The 16,161-nt window shown below is 42.7% G+C and overlaps 1 protein-coding gene across 2 annotated transcripts in view; it reads left to right on the forward strand.

The window, feature by feature from the left end:
- The window catches only part of LOC126336137 (suppressor of lurcher protein 1-like), a 659,041-nt gene that overhangs the window by 593,332 nt on the left and 49,548 nt on the right, over nucleotides 1–16,161 (forward strand). For both annotated transcript variants that reach the window (XM_049999628.1, XM_049999627.1), the window contains exon 9: nucleotides 3,415–3,613. In XM_049999628.1, the coding sequence (XP_049855585.1) occupies nucleotides 3,415–3,613 (199 nt within the window). The remainder of the gene's footprint in view (nucleotides 1–3,414; nucleotides 3,614–16,161) is intronic.

A 16,161-nucleotide genomic window follows, 5' to 3' on the forward strand; every position in this document is an offset into this window, starting at 1 on the left:
TCATACCTTAAGGAGATGCCACAGTAAAAGAAAAAGGAAAAAAAAATAAAAAATCAATTTGTAGTAGTGTTTCCGAACACTTTCAGGTATAACGTAGTTCGCAGGAAAAAAGAACAGTATTCGTAAAATCGCTAGTTCAAATGCCGCTAGTAGCAACTTTACTTTACTTTTATTTAAATTCCTCATCTACTAACCAATATATTTACGAAATAATGAATCAGAATTTATTTAAAAAATTAACTTTCAATTATAATTACTGTTTGCATGGTAATCCGAAAATTCACAGTTAATTAATATTTGACTGGAAAATGCGCAACATCACAAATAAAACAACACAATTTTTTGTTTGAATATATGACGAAAACAGGCAAATTTATTGTAATAAGTCTTCATCAGGTTTAGTACTACAAGAGGTATCTTCAACAGAAGGAGGGAAATCATATTAGTTACTTACTTTGCTTTATACGTCATTTATTACACGTTTATTTACGGTTGATGCTGTCAGCCATGTTTAGAACTGTGACATGTGTCCTCCCAAACTTTGAGTTTCGTACAACCAAAAGATAAAAATATTACTTTCATTTCAGAATTAGTGAGTGTTCTTTAATTAACATTTCCATCTGTTTATAAATATGGAATTAAAATAAAAGTAAAAAAATGTTTGTGAGAATCGAACTAGGAGGCTTAGAATTACTTTACGACTAGTCTATATCGAGTATAGACTAACGGAAAAAAACCGCGGCAGCTAGAAGGACTCATACGTCATAAATGAAAGTTGACTTGCGTGTTTCTACATCATAAAGATGGTGTCTTGCCAGTCGCACAAGAGTGGTGCTAGTAACGTCACTACGACGATACAAATCACGCTTGCTGTAAATAAAAGCAGAAACGGTCATGAACGTTAGTTACGTTTGAGATTGGACGTGGGGACTTGACGTTAGTATAGAATGCCATCAAGGCGACGAAGATGCCATTATCAACCCCTACGCCCGCCTCGAGTTTAAATGTGCTTAGGTGTCAGTGATGGCCTTGTGTTGATTAGGAGGCCAGTTGAGGGCTGGCAACCAACATGTCTGCATGCTAGTCACACTGGATCTACGATACGATTTCGTATGGCAGCAGGAGCACTCTCTATGGTTATCCCACGCAACCTCACTGCAAATTTGTACATCAGTATGATGACTTGACCTGGTGTTCTTCCATTCATCAACAGTGCTACAGGGGGTGTTTTCCAACAGAATAATGCTCTCCCATGTACCGCCGTCGTAACACATGTTCTACAGAGTGTCGATGTGTTTCCTTGGCTTGCTCAATCACCAGATCTGTCTCCAGTCGAGGACATATGAGACATCATTGACTGACAACACCATCATCGATAAACAGCACTAACCGTCCCTGAACTGAACAACCAAGTGCCACAGGCGTTGAACTCTATCCCGCTGACTGACATCTGGCACCTGTACAACACAATGCCAGCACATTTGCATGCTTGCGTTCAAGATACTGGTGGCTATTAATGTACCAGCATTTTAGATTTTCTATGGCTTATCTTGAGCTTTCATTAACCTGTGTACTTGCAGTATTAATCACTTTAATATGTTACCTAGACAAATGCTTTCCAGAAGTTTCATTGCTCTACAGTAATTATTTATAGCTGTTACGTTGTTTTCTTCTTTAGCGTCATTGTATTAAGGTGCTGGAAATGTTTTGTACACTACTTGCATTTAAAATGGGTACACCACGAAATGACGTGCAACAGACGCGACATTTAACCGACAGGAAGAAGATGCTGTGATATGCTAATTTGATTAACTTTTCAGAGCATTCACACGTGGCTGGCGCCGGTGGCGACACCTACAACGTGCTGACATGAGGAAAGTTTCCAACCGATTTCTCATACACAAACAGCAGTTGACCGGCGTTGCCTGATGAAACGTTGCTCTGACGCCTCGTGTAAGGAGGAGAAATGCGTACCATCACATTTCTGTCTTTGATAAAGGTCAGACTGTAGCCTATCGCGATTGCGGTTTATCGTATCGCGACATTGCTGCTCGCATTCGTCGAGATCCAATGACTGTTAGCAGAATATGGAATCGGACGGTTCAGGAGGGTAATACGGAACGCCGTGATGGATCCCAACGACCTCGATTCACTAGCAGTCGAGATGACAGGCACGTTATCCGCGTGGCTCTAACGGATCGTGCAGCCACGTCTCGGTCCATGAGTCAACGGGGACGTTTGCAAGACAACACCCATGTGCACGAAGAGTTCGACGACGTTTGCAGCAGCATGGACTGACAGCTCGGAGACCATGGCTGCGGTTTCCCTTGACGCTACATCACAGACAGGAGCACCTGCGATGGTGTACTCAACGACGAACCTGGGTGCACGAATGGCAAAGATGTCATTTTGTCGGATTAATCCAGGTTATGTTCACAGCATAATGCTGGTCGCATCCGTGTTTGGCGACATCGCGGTGAACGCACATTGGAAGCGTGTATACGTCATCGTCATACAGGCGTATCACCAGGTGTGATGGTATGGGGTGCCAATGGTTACACGTCTCGGTCACCTCTCGTTCGCATTGACGGCACTTTGAACAGTGGACGTTACATTTCAGATGTGTTATGACCCTTGGCTCTACCCTTCATTCGATCCCTGCCACACCCTACTGTGTAGCAGGATAATGCACGACCGCATGTTGCAGGTCCTGTACTGGCCTTTCTGGATACATAAAATGTTCGACTGGTGCCCCGGCAAGCACATTCTCCGAATCTCTCACCAATTGAAAACGTCTGGTCAATGCTGGCCGAGCAACTGGCTCGTCACAATACACCAGTCACTGCTCTTGATGAATTGTGGTATCGTGTTGAAGCTGCATGGGCAGCTGTACCTGTTCACGCCATCCAAGCTCCGTTTGACTCAGTGCCCAGGCGTATCAAGGCCGTTACTAGGGCCAGAGGAGGTTGTTCTGGGAACTGATTTTTAGGATCTATACACCGAAATTGCGTGAAAATGTAAACACATGTCAGTTCTAGTATATTATGTTTGTCCAATGAATAACCGTTTATCATGTGAATTTCTTCTTGGTGTAGCAATTTTTAACTCCAATGAATATCCGTTTAGCATCTGCATTTCTTCTTAGTGTAGCAATTTTAATGGGCAGTAGCGTACTTAAAAGCACGCGGAAATCTTTCTAATCGTCAAAGTGCTTTTGTCGAGGCTTTTTGCTTTTTTTTCCTTACGTTTCTGACTTCTAAATCGTATGAGAATGAAGAAAATCTATGTGAGCCAGTCGATTAGCTCCCCTTAGATTTTCCCTTCTAGGAATGTCAAAGAAAAGGCAACAGGCGGCTGCTCCTAGAGTAGAGGTGCGGGCCACTGCTACTGAGCGAGACGCTCGTTGCGTTGCAGGCTCGGCGGACCCGCGCTCGTGCGACGTGACGGTGGACAGCGACGGGCGGCAGAGCGGGCTGGTGCAGTCGCCGAGGTTCCCGGCGGCCTACCCCGCCGCCAGCCGCTGCCGCTACGAGTTCGTGGGCCGCGGCCGCCAGCGCGTGCGCCTGCTCTTCACCGACTTCCGCCTGGGCCCGCCCGACGCCTCAGCCACGGAGTGAGTCGCCTCACCACACAGCAGCACGCCGGAGGGAGTTCACCTGAAATTCTGCAGTTCTGTGCTACGCTATACAGGGTGTAAACGGTATAAGGCGCCAAAATTATACAGATGGCACATCTCGCAATGCTTCACAAAAAGTCTAGTAACATGTTTGCGTATTTCCTACGGTTGTCCCAGAAAAAAAACAAAAACAAAAAAACATTTCTTCTCAGGATAATGGTTTTGGCAAAGTAGATTCTTGGCCGAGCCTGTACGTAAGGAATCGGTTCCTGTTATTGCCCGCTGCGCGTATTGACATCGCGAGCGTAAATCGTAAACACATAGGCAACTGCGGCTCGAGTGTCTGCGTCATTGTAATACACCGAGCGACGACAGTAGGCGAGTAACCTGTGCAGATGTTATTTCAACTCTGTAAACTGTTAGGATGGAAAGGAGATTTACTATAGCTGAACTATGCGATATGCGTTTAATTTATGGTGAGGCAAAAGGTTGCGAGGGCAGCTGTACGAATTTATCGAGAACGCTTCCCACAACGACAACTTCTTGCACGAAAGACATTCGCTGATGTTTGTGTCATTGTAATTTTCTACTTGTATGTGATTACTATGCATTTACATCTTAATAAAGTACAATAGCAATCTGCACTTTTGTAAATTTTCGTCCGTATGCGAAACGTATCTTCTGTTCTGATATGCTCTCCATTTTTGTTACATCATGACAGAATACAACTGACGAGAACGTATTTAATCTCATTTCATTGAGACATACTGGCTGTTTACTGCCCCGCGCAGAAGGCAGAGGCCCACAACGCGCCGATCGTACATTGGAAGCTGAGGAAAGAATTCTGGACCGCATCCAGGAAGATCCTTCTCAGAGTACTAGAAGCATCGCCCGCCACGTGGGTATATCGCACACTGTCGCTCATCGCACTTTGCAAGAAGAGCGTCTGCGGCCTTACCAGGCATTGGAAGAACAAGATTTCCCTCCACGACGTGAATTCTCGGAGTGGTTTTTGTTACACACAGCGCAGCATGATTTTGTCAACAAAATACTCATCACAGATGAAGCGTGTTTCCCTCGCGACGGAATAATTAATTTCCATAACATGCACACATGCAGTGTACACAATCATCGCCACGTAGTGGCAACACATTTTCAGCGACGATTTTCCGTAAATGTGTCGGCGGGTATGCTCGATAATTACATTATTGGGCCCTATGTTTTACCTGCACGTTTGACTGGTAACTATTACCGAACGTTTCTGGAGGAAACATTGTTACCAACGTTGTTAGAAGAAATTCCGTTAGGCATGCGTCATAACATGTGGTTCCTCCACGATGGCGCTCCACACCACATTGGTCACAGAGTATGAAGATTCTTGTATAGTCGATTTCCAGGACGATGGACCTGGCGTTCGGGTCCGGCCAGCTCCGAGCCAGCTCCGAGCCGTGATTTAAATGCACTGGATTTTTACTTTTGGGGCCATGTGAAGGGACCTGTTTATGCTGAGCCAGTAAATAATGTGGACGAATTGACGCAGAAGATTTTATATGCTGCCAGTACCATAAAGGCCAATGTGCATGTGTGTGAACGAGTGCGACGAAACTGGGTTCGCTGTAATGAAGCATGTGTAGAAGTGAATGGTGGTCATTTCGAACATTTATTGTAGTACTGGCGTAAGAGGAAACGAAGTAATGGGTTTTCTTTTCGCTACGATGTAGTTTGTACAGAAGAAAAATAATGTGAATTCAGCACTCGTTATGGCATTGCAGTAAAAAGGTGAAACAGGTGATTGTAATTAAAGCACAACTATCTACTTGGTGACTGATCGAATTTGTACTACTGGAAATACATTGTGTTTGATATTAGCTTGTCATTACTACTACGACCTTTGTTATCGACTTGTTGAGAAACAGACTGGTTGTATTCAATTCACGTAAAGCGAATTACACATTCTTGACAACCCGAAAACCGTTTACATTCTTTTTTTCGGTACCACCTGATTATCACACCACGTCGTTGTACACGTCTAATGATTTCAATCCTCTGGTCGGCTCGTTCCCTTTCTCTGGCCGCCCCGTCATTGTAGGCAATAAGCTCGGTATGCCGTGTACTGTCGATTGACTAAGTAAACAGAAATGCGTATACCGTGTATCCTACGAACATTAGGTTTTAATAATACAAAAATAAAGTACATGATACGAGAAAATGTCATTAGACTATTTTGTCAAGCACACTGGGTTGTACCATCTGTATAGTGTTGGTGCCTTATATCGGTCACACCCTGTATAGCACAGACTGTTTTCACTTTTCTATATCTCATACTTTCCGAAACACGTAGACAATAAAGGAATGAAACTGCGAGCCAGTTTGTGCCTAATGCGCAGAGCAGGGATTGCTTACAGAAGGCTTCAGGATAGTGCAGGCAACCCGCCTTACGGCATTAAGCACTGTGGCAGAAACTGGGGACCGTTTCCATTTTTGAAAGACTAAGTATTCCCCAGGTGTAAGATTTAAAGGTGTGAAACCAAGTCTGGCATTACTACTGGTACCTCAATATTTCATTGCAGTAGAAAAAAACCATACAGGTGCATTCACAAACAGGTAACTTTTTTAAAAAAATTATGGTTATTTACTTATAGAGCATTGCGCATTCCTGCCCATTGCATGAGCTGCTGACGTAGGTGCATCCCTGGACCGTTGCCTTAGGTAACAACGTCTCCACACCTACATACAAGGTGAACATTAATGAAACCGACAAACTGCAGGGACGAATTCCTGACTGGAAATGGGGGAGAAAAGGTCCTATGAACTTGTGTCCGGAAGTGCATCGTCGCCGTGGTAGGTGATGCTGACGAATTAAGGTTCCTCTGATCGCATGCCGTGTGTTCCTTGTGCGTTGCCGGCCGTGTGATTGACGCAGCATACTGTAAGCATCAGAATTTTCCGGTAGCCATGTTGGGAACGATCCGAGACGTTGTTTGTGTCCGGCCAAGCCGATGAAAACGGTCGAGAGACAGCACGGCTGTACCAAAACAATTACCCTCACAGACACCAACCGCATCACAAAACATTTCAAGCCCTTTTTGGTCGTTTGTGTGATCATGAATCTGATTCAGACGAACGTGCTGAGGGTCGGCGGAACGTCCGTACACGAGATTTGGTGGACTGGGCTCTACAGGATACTATGACGAACCTAGCGCAAGCTCGAGGCAAGTGGCCCGCCAACATGTTGTAAGCGTAAGCATGAGTATGTGTATCCTGCATGACAACCACTACTATCCCTATACCCTGCAACGAAAAAGTGGTTCAAATGGCTCTGAGCACTATGGGACTTAAATTATAAGGTCATCAGCCCCCAGAACTTAGAACTACTTAAACCTGACTAACCTAAGGACATAATACACATCCATTTCCGAGGCAGGATTCGAACCTGAGACCATAGCGGTCACGCGGTTCCACATTGTAGCGCCTAGAACCGCTAGGCCACCCCGACCGGCTTACCTGCAACGAGTACAAGGATTGTCAACGGTTGATTTTCCACTACGTGAAGGATTTTCTGGACAGTTTTTGTACCATACCATCACAATCATGAGACTTCTGTCATCAGACCACTTTACCTACGAAGCAACCATTACGAGAATTGATATCATTAACCTCAACAATTTTTATCTGTCAGCTACAGATATTGCTGATGTTCCGAGAAACTGTCATTCGTCAATGCCATCTACCGTCATGACGATGCATTTATGGACACATGTTCATTGGTCCTCTTTTCCTCCACTTCCAGTCTTGAAACGATCCCTGCAGTTTGTCGGTTTTATTAACGATGAACTTGTATAAAAGGCAATGTTCTGATTGACTGACTCACTCACTGGCTCATCATCGCCCAGCCCAAAGCGCTACGGGCAGCAATTTTAAATTTCGAAGGGGTGTGGCTCTTATATATTGTAGGCATCGTACAAGATGGGATAGTTCGAAATTACTCTCCTTAGGTGGTGAACAAGCGGATGAAACGTTTTGCGAAAAAAGCCGCTATTAAGGCAATTTTGAAACTAGACCTACAAAAATAGATAATTTGGGATCTCGACCGGAATAAGAAATACGTGTTCGAAAATTTTTGTAAATTTAAACCGTGTGGGGTGAAGTAGTGGGTATTTTTTTTAAATAGATCATTAGTGAAAAACTACTAAAGAATTTTTAAATCTACATGTGAGAATATTGGTATTTGACTTCTAAGTCTAAAATAAAATAATACTTGATTCACTGTATTTGGAAATTCATCCACTAAGGTGGTGAAATAAGGTATGAACTATTAACTATCTGGGATCAAGTAACAACTTCCTCCTCTTTTTTGTTCCATATTTTTGCAGAGGTCGTTCCACTTCTCTCAACCTTGTCTTTACTTGTTCCTGATTTATTATTTGTTCTGCCTTTTAAACGTCTCCTAATTTAGTACTTTCTACTTACGAAATTGCTTTCTTTAATTTCGCGTTTTTATATTAGTTCTTTCTAGTTCTTTATCTCCTGTAATCGTTATTTTTGATGATTTCTTTCTCCAGAAATATTGGGTTATAAGATTTTACTAACATTATTCACCTGGTTAGCTGGAAATTTCAGAGTCTAAAGTTTTTTGTAAGGCACGGTGATTATTTTTCTGTATGCTGAACCAAGTGCTTTCTTCACTTCGGGAAGTGATGCTATCATACGTTTGCTGGTTAACATGCTATGGATAAATGTTGTAGTAAACATGGAACTTATCGATAGAAAGACATAAAATCTTTGAGAATTGCATTCCACATACTCAGTTGGACAGTAACTATGCCCCGCACGTTGGCGTATGAACAGTGTACGTAGATTTCAGCATTTGAGAGGGGACACGCAGTGGGGCTCGAAGAGACAGGTTGGAGTAATCGCCGAATCACTCGGCGTTTGACTAGGAGCGATGCCACTATTCGAAAATGCTGACAGGAATGGGTACACCGTGTCCGAACACAGAGTCAAGAAGGAAACGATCGACCAAGACAGATGACAGTACGAGAAGAACGAGCATTCGTCAGAGAGGCACTCAAAGCCCTGAATCCATCATCATCATCGAGCCGACACACAACTAGTGCTTCAAGAACATTAATAGTTGGCTTACGGAGAGGCGTCTGAACTCAGGGCATCTGTTTCGGCGACTAAAATTGACCTCTGTACTCCGACACGCCCATTTCCAGTTATGTCGGGCACATTCGGCCTAGAATCTCGTTGACTGGAGTAGAAATGTCTTCAGTGGTGAGCCCCGCTTCGAACTGAGCCCCGAACTGAAGCGAAGCGTTTCTGGAGAGCCCCATACAGTGGTGGAATACGAGCCCGAATGTCCCCTCCATAAGGCCCTGGAGCGGAATACCTAGCAGCTACTTTGTTTAACCTTTAAATCTAAAGGGGGTGGAAGGGCTGATCCAATAAGGAGAGCATGTCAATTCCTATGGATTTATTATTTAACCAAAACTATCTCCCTTAAAATTTGACAAGCGCCACTCGGGCAATATTATTTAAGAGACGTTCCTTACATAAATCGTGAGGAAGTTAATAAAAAACTTTAACGGACAACTCTAGTTAAGACACATTATAAAAGACCTTTCCAATTAACATTACATGTAGCCCACGATTTTCCACTGAAATTGACAGAAGCAACTGAGGCTGAATTTAACCATAACTTACGCAAACAATTCTAGTTAAGACACATTATTTAACACCATTTCAATTACAACCTCACATTACATGTAAAATAACATTTGACACTCAGCCTCAACTTCAACGCGAACACCTAAAACATATTTATAACTTGGTCAATCTTACAGAGCGACTCCGAAATTACTCAAATGCCTATTGATTTGTAAGGTGGACTTTTAGGGCATAGAAAGTTACAACTTTGTACAGTGATAAAGCAAGGTCAATGTTTGTATGGCCGAAGTTTAGCCACGAACGATTTAACCGACTGAGGGAAGTAGTACTTAACTTCGAACCAAGGCGTGGCTCCGTTTGCAACCATACGTCGAGTAGGCCACCAAAATGTGAACGAAGCAGACGCTACCGAAGAGGAACACACGAGCTCAGGCGAAGTGCACCACTCCTAAGCCAAACTTGTAATCTAAAAAGAGGCCCTGCGCTTCTGTGCCCGCGGCCTCAGCTCACTGAAACACAGACCACACCCGACAAAAAAAGGCAGTAAAAACTTCCTTAACCTTAACATTTAAGACTGACCAGCAAATGAACTAAACAACAACTAATTTGACTAGGAAGTGCTTCCTTTAACTGAAACAATACTTGATAAACATACTCGAAGAGCGGGAAATGAACTGGCTCTCGAGAACCGGCACTCACTAGAACTTAGATCTGCAAATACATCAATATTATGTGGAAGCAGAGCACACGCTTAGTGAGAGGCCTCAAATGAAATGGAACAAGCGTAACATCACACGTCGTGTAACATTTTACTGTACCAAGGGCGATCACAATGACAGTAAACTAAGCGCTCTTAGTAATTAGCGTACTTAACTGGGTGTCTTGATGCTGGCGCGGTTTTGCGAAGATGCCAGACCATCACTTCGCAAGACCATAACAGCGTGTCTCTCCAAGGAAGGGGGCACGTCCACAGCTCACGAGGTTGCCGGAGAATGCACAGCGCCGGCCAACTCCCGCCGACTCCAGCACAACCACGTGACACCCGACGCCCGGCCTCAGGCACGCCGTCTTCGCTTCTGTCTGCCCGCCAATCGCCGACTCGCGCACCTTGTTTCGTTCTCACAGCGTTGTGTCCTCTCCTCTCTGCTCGCGGTCGGCACTCCCTTACATCTCGAGCCGGCCCAAGCCCAAAGACAAACCCCTGCACTAGGAAATCAATCAGTTTCGTAGTAGGCTGCCTTTTTTTGTCATCCGTGGCACCCTTACACAGCAGCGGCAGCCTGACGACATTCCGAGCACCTTTTTGTTGCCCTTCGTGGCAAGCCACCCTGGGCTTAGGCTTACATTTCAGCGAGATAATTCCCGCCCGCAAACGGCGAGAAATTCTATTGCTTGTCTTGGTGCTTGCCAAACCCTACCTTGAGCGGCAAGATCGACGGATCTCTCCCCAGTAGAGAATATTTAGAGCATTGTGGGCAGTGCTCTCCACCCAGCTCGTGATTTTTAATATCTAACACACTATATAGATAGAAGTACTGTAACGCTCCCTCTTTCTGTTTATTTAGGTTTGATTTGTTTGATTGTTATTCTTCATTTCTATTATTCGGAATCCTTTTTTTTTATTAAATTGAGCCTGAAACTTACGTAATAAATACTTCGCGTGAAGTACGATTTGCAGCATAAACAAAAATTAATTTCGGAAATGTAATCCACTGAATATTAAAAGTAAAGCTTTTGAACAACGCGCGTGACTGACTAGATACATTCAGAGGGTACGTACATTCGCGTGCGAGTGGTTGCGGTCTGATGAGAAATTTTCATTGTGAAATAATTTCGTCGTAACACACTCGGAGATTGCGAACGTACATTCAGAGTAGAGGCACGTACGTTCTATCATTCCCCGTGGCCTGGGTAAAAGAATGGCAATTATTTAAATCTAAGAGTATTTCTTTTGCATCGGACTAGTATTTTTATAAGAAAAAGAAGATTGCAGGTTCTGAATGTCTCGGCAAAACGAATCGGAAGTAATTTTAGCGGCCACGAAAGTAGAGAGCACAATCACGTACCTCTATTGTTGAGCAGCGCCGTTTTGAAGATCTTCGGTTCCATCTAAAACTCGCCTTCTCTGCTTAACATAAATACTCCATAGGCATGGGAATAAGGCTTGTTGTGCGATGAAAATAATATAAAACACATCTTGCGTCTTTTAACTCATTCATTTACCACACACACACACACTAGTAATTAGACAGCACGACATCCCACCAGCCCATCAGAACAAAAAGTAGTCGTTCATATAAGAAATAAAAAACGAAGGGCGAAATTGTTGCTATGTCTCTCAAAGATAAAAGGTTTACCAGATATTTCTCTGGTGTGTCACTGGAACAATTTTTCAGCACCTCTGCGATTAAATCACAATATTTTCAGTTCCTTTACAGTACGTACGACATTCCTCAGAAGGGCATCCAACAACTCTATCAATCAATTCCAAGCGGAATAACTGTTTGCACAAGGGCCAGAGGTGAACCAAAGCATTGTTGAATTTCTCTATTTATGAAGCTATTTCTCTTGAAAAAGGCATCCAGTTAATCTGAAAAATATAATCATTTGTTTGTCTGTACATATACATCTACCGATTTTCGTCCAATTCGGATAATTTCTTCGTGGTGTGTTTTTTAATTAATGCTTTTTTATCTTAGAGTGTATAAAGGGTCGTCGTCAACTCAGGTTCCTTATTTTGGCTTAAATCATTCACTTTTCTGTCAAATTCTTTTTAAAATCCTTTTTTTTTTCTTTACTCTCTCATCCACACGAGATCGATATTGTTTTCATTGTAATTGGCATGGGTAATTTAAGGGGTGTTTTGATGCTCTTCCTGTCATCACCCTGTTACGCACCTACACGCAATATATGTACCCACCTGTGTGCTAACGTTCTCTGAATGTTTTTGAATCGTGCAACTGAGTCGGGACTTGGAAAACAGTTCAGTATTCGCCTAGTCAGACGTGGGAAACGTGACCTAATCCCCGAAGCGGCTCTTTAACACGCTCGGCTCTCCGGGCTGGTGCAGAGATTATCGATTTACCATTTCATCGTTCTCCTGGTGAGTGAGATGTTCACCAAGAATTAGTTTCTGTCGCAAGTTGGATGTGGGACGCTTCTGGTCATGAATTGCTTTTCTTAAATGCATGATTGATCAATGTTGTCGGAGGCTGCTACGTTTTTCCAAATAATTTATTTCTCATATCGGGAGCAACTGACTAAATCACATTATTCCAATTTATTGAACAAGATGGATAGGTGGACAAATTGTGGTTCCATTGTGAAATGGTTAATGTGGAACTATGTTGTCTACAGAGATTGAGTATGAAGCTGTACCTCATGCGTACAAAGTTCTATTTCACATTCCCTTCATCAAACTAACTTTTTTTGTAAACGTTATAATGGAAAGGCTGCCCATGTAATTGAAAATAGGTTCTCCCTTTAGTAGATCTGTTCTTAGGCTGAGCATCGAACTTATTTTCACAGCAAGAAACTAGTGGGAACGTCAACTCTTCCCACAAAAACTAGTTCTGGCCAAGGTTTGCTTGTAGTATGTGTGCTAATATTTATCGCAAGACTGTTTTCAATAGGTATATTTTCGAAGTACTATGAATGACAATATAATTTCAATCACAAACAGACAATTAACCACAAATTACCTCTACGAACTGATCTGAGTATTGAAACGGCCAGTTTAAAACTGTGTGCCAGACCATGACTCGAACTCAAGATCTTTACTTTCATATCAGCACAAATTCCACAGCCGAGTGAAAAAGTCATTCTGCAAACATCCCCCAGGCTGTAGCTAAGCCATGTCTCCGCAATGTCCTTTCTTCCAGGAGTGTTAATCCTGCAAGTATCGCAGAGGAACTTCTGTGAAGTTTGACAGATATGAGACGAGATATTGGCGGAATCAGAGCTGTGAGAAGAGGTCTTGTGTCGTCCTAGGTAGATCAGCCGCTAGAACATTCGCCCACGGAAAACGTTGGTGCCGATTTCGAGTTTCAGTATTTCCAGTCTCAGCGGTTCTAATCTGCAAGGTAGTTTCGTATCAGCGTACCCTTCGCTGTAGAGTGAAAATTCGCTTCTGATCTGTGTGTTGTTCGTATAGTAACGTCAATTTAAAAAAAAAAAAAATTCTTGGTAGAATGTTGCTTCTGAATATATTTACCTCACAATTAATGTGTATTCCATGCTGCTTTCAATAAAATTTGTTTCTGCGGATGTCGTACTGTTGTTTCATTCTTAATGGCCGTTTAAGCACCAGAACCATTCAGATTCTTACCTGAAGAGATTTCATGATGAACTCTTCCCATTTGTGCCCGTTACGCCACACTAATCGTATTCCACCACAACAATTTTTCGTTGTTGGTATTGTTTCCCGTTCTTCGTTGCAGTTACGTTTTCGTTGACATGTAATTGGGGATTCATTCTTTTCTAAAGCCTAGTCTCAGGTTGCTGGTACGAAGAGCAATAACGTATCAAAATACTGTTATCATATTTAGCTTGAAGTATGGTTTAGAAACCTCTAATTTATTGTAATGCTGAGAACTGCAGTGTGTGATCCATCTGCTTGTATTATCACGCTGCAAAAGAACAATATATGCAGATCCTATTAATAAATCCATTCTGCATAACGAGATGCATATGCGGTGAAATATAGGGAAGATTATTCATATCCTACTGCATTTGCAGATCCATTAGCAAATTCAGGTCATGGAGATGAGCTCATGAAAACTGGCACCAACAGTCGTCATCTGGCAGCGATCACATTCGTAATGACTTCCTATGCAGGGAACCCCTTCATGTCAAACAAATGCTCGCACAAATACAGATCGTGTGGCGTGTTGTGGTGACGTAATCGGCGCTATTTTATTAAGGGGAGGTTTACTATCTTTGGGCCGAAAAAAGCATCTACTTTGAGAATTGCTTTCTCGTGATGTGTTATAGATATCAATGTCAAATTTTCTCAAAATGTTTATTGGCATTTCCTCCACAAACTGGAATTTTTTCGACCGGAAATGTCGAAGAGCGAAGGCGGAAGTGCCATCGGAACGAAACAAAATTTCGATGTAGACCTCCACGCGCTGTATGACACAGGTCAGCCGGCTCGTCTGAAATCAAACTTGAGTTGACGTTAGCGAAGAATATAAGATTTTTTAGGAGTTGTTCCTCACTTAGGTTATTTGGACCGTAGGAAGCAAAATGACGGCTATTTGAAGAAAATAGGGTTTTTCCATGGATTTTTCGACTTCGCCGGCCAAGTAAAATTATTTATAGTTGATGGATCGGAGTAAAATTGGTATAAGTCCTAGACAATTTAGTTAGCTTCGTCGGAAACTAAGAATCATGCCAATGGGTTCAGTATATTTGAAGTTACCATACCGCGCGATAAAAAAACGTCATTTCGAGAAAAACGCGCTTGAAGTTTTGACTACATATGAATGCAATATTATGCAACGTACGTTCAATCTACTATTGCGGGTCCATAAACTAGTCCTTCCTCTCCCTGACAGAGGGCGTTCTGCTCGGTCTGGGCCATACTGTGCTGCTCCAGAGCCGCTCGTACAGCTGGTGACAAACGGTTTTCGGCCGCTCGAATCTGGTGGCCGTCCGAATGCTTGGTGAACTTCGTCGAATAGAGTCCCGGGGTGACGTCTAGGGTTGTCATGGTACTCAGAATTGCTGACTACCGTTCGTTGAAGCTGCTCACTGCCAGGAAAGTCGCAATGTCCACAGTTTTTGCACCAGAATGCAAATGCATAGGGGTTAACTTCCAAACACACGCGCTCAAACTTTCATTTGAATTTTGTGGTTCCTCCCAAGCACCGGTACAATAACTAGTCCTCCGAAAGAAAAAACTTGTCCATGTAAAGGCCGATTTCAGGGAGGTGCATGTTTTTGTTCAACTGCGAATAACAAACATTTCCGTTTCGTATTTGGAAAAACCGTTTCAGGGGTGTATTCTAAACACTTTTATGGATACAGAAATGCATTTTAAAAAAATGGATTTTTTGAACCAGAAGATAGTAAACTTTCCCTTAAGGGACTGGAAAGGACTCTTACGGTTTCCAGGAACTGATTACAGTATTCCATTATCTAAAAGAACCAACAGTAGGTGCTTACTGTGGCTATTCTCACTCATATCGCATCATATTCTGGGTTAACTAATATGAACATAGAAGGTTTTGTCCTGAAAAAAGAGGTCACATACGGTGTCCGTCAGCCCATCCCAGATGCTTTGGAATACACCTCGTGACGTGATTGTAAATTCTTTCCCTTATGACCCTCACTGCAGAAATAAAATGTCATACAGATGGAAGAGCACAGGACAAAATTACGATTTAACCAAAAACTAAAAATTCATATGACACCTCACTGCTTCATTTCGAATCTGTTATTAGTGACACGACTGAAGTAGAAACCAAAATTATCCTTTGTGCTAAACGTATCCAAACTGCTGTGTATTACTATCAACGTACAACTAAAACTACCAGAAATAAACAAACCTGCGATAGGACCAAGCTTACTGCATGCAACCTTCAGGACTTACAATATACTGAGCATTACTGTTGTTAAGAGCAACTAATGTGAGAGGATGGGACACTTTTCTTCCCAAAGAAGACGTACAGTGCATACTGTCTACTGTTATTCTGTAGTCAGATACTTCAGTGAATAAGCTAGGAAAACAGTTACTCTCTAAAGAGCCACAGCAGACCACGTGTCTTTTGTGCCAAAATGGAAAACGTACTTAAACAACCTTCAGTCTCTGTAATACCTAGGAAGTTAGTTAGTTGACGTTATGTACTACATGCTGCAAAGTAAAAAAAATT

This window comes from Schistocerca gregaria, chromosome 2 (assembly GCF_023897955.1).
Source record: "Schistocerca gregaria isolate iqSchGreg1 chromosome 2, iqSchGreg1.2, whole genome shotgun sequence".
NCBI classification, from domain to species: domain Eukaryota; kingdom Metazoa; phylum Arthropoda; class Insecta; order Orthoptera; family Acrididae; genus Schistocerca; species Schistocerca gregaria.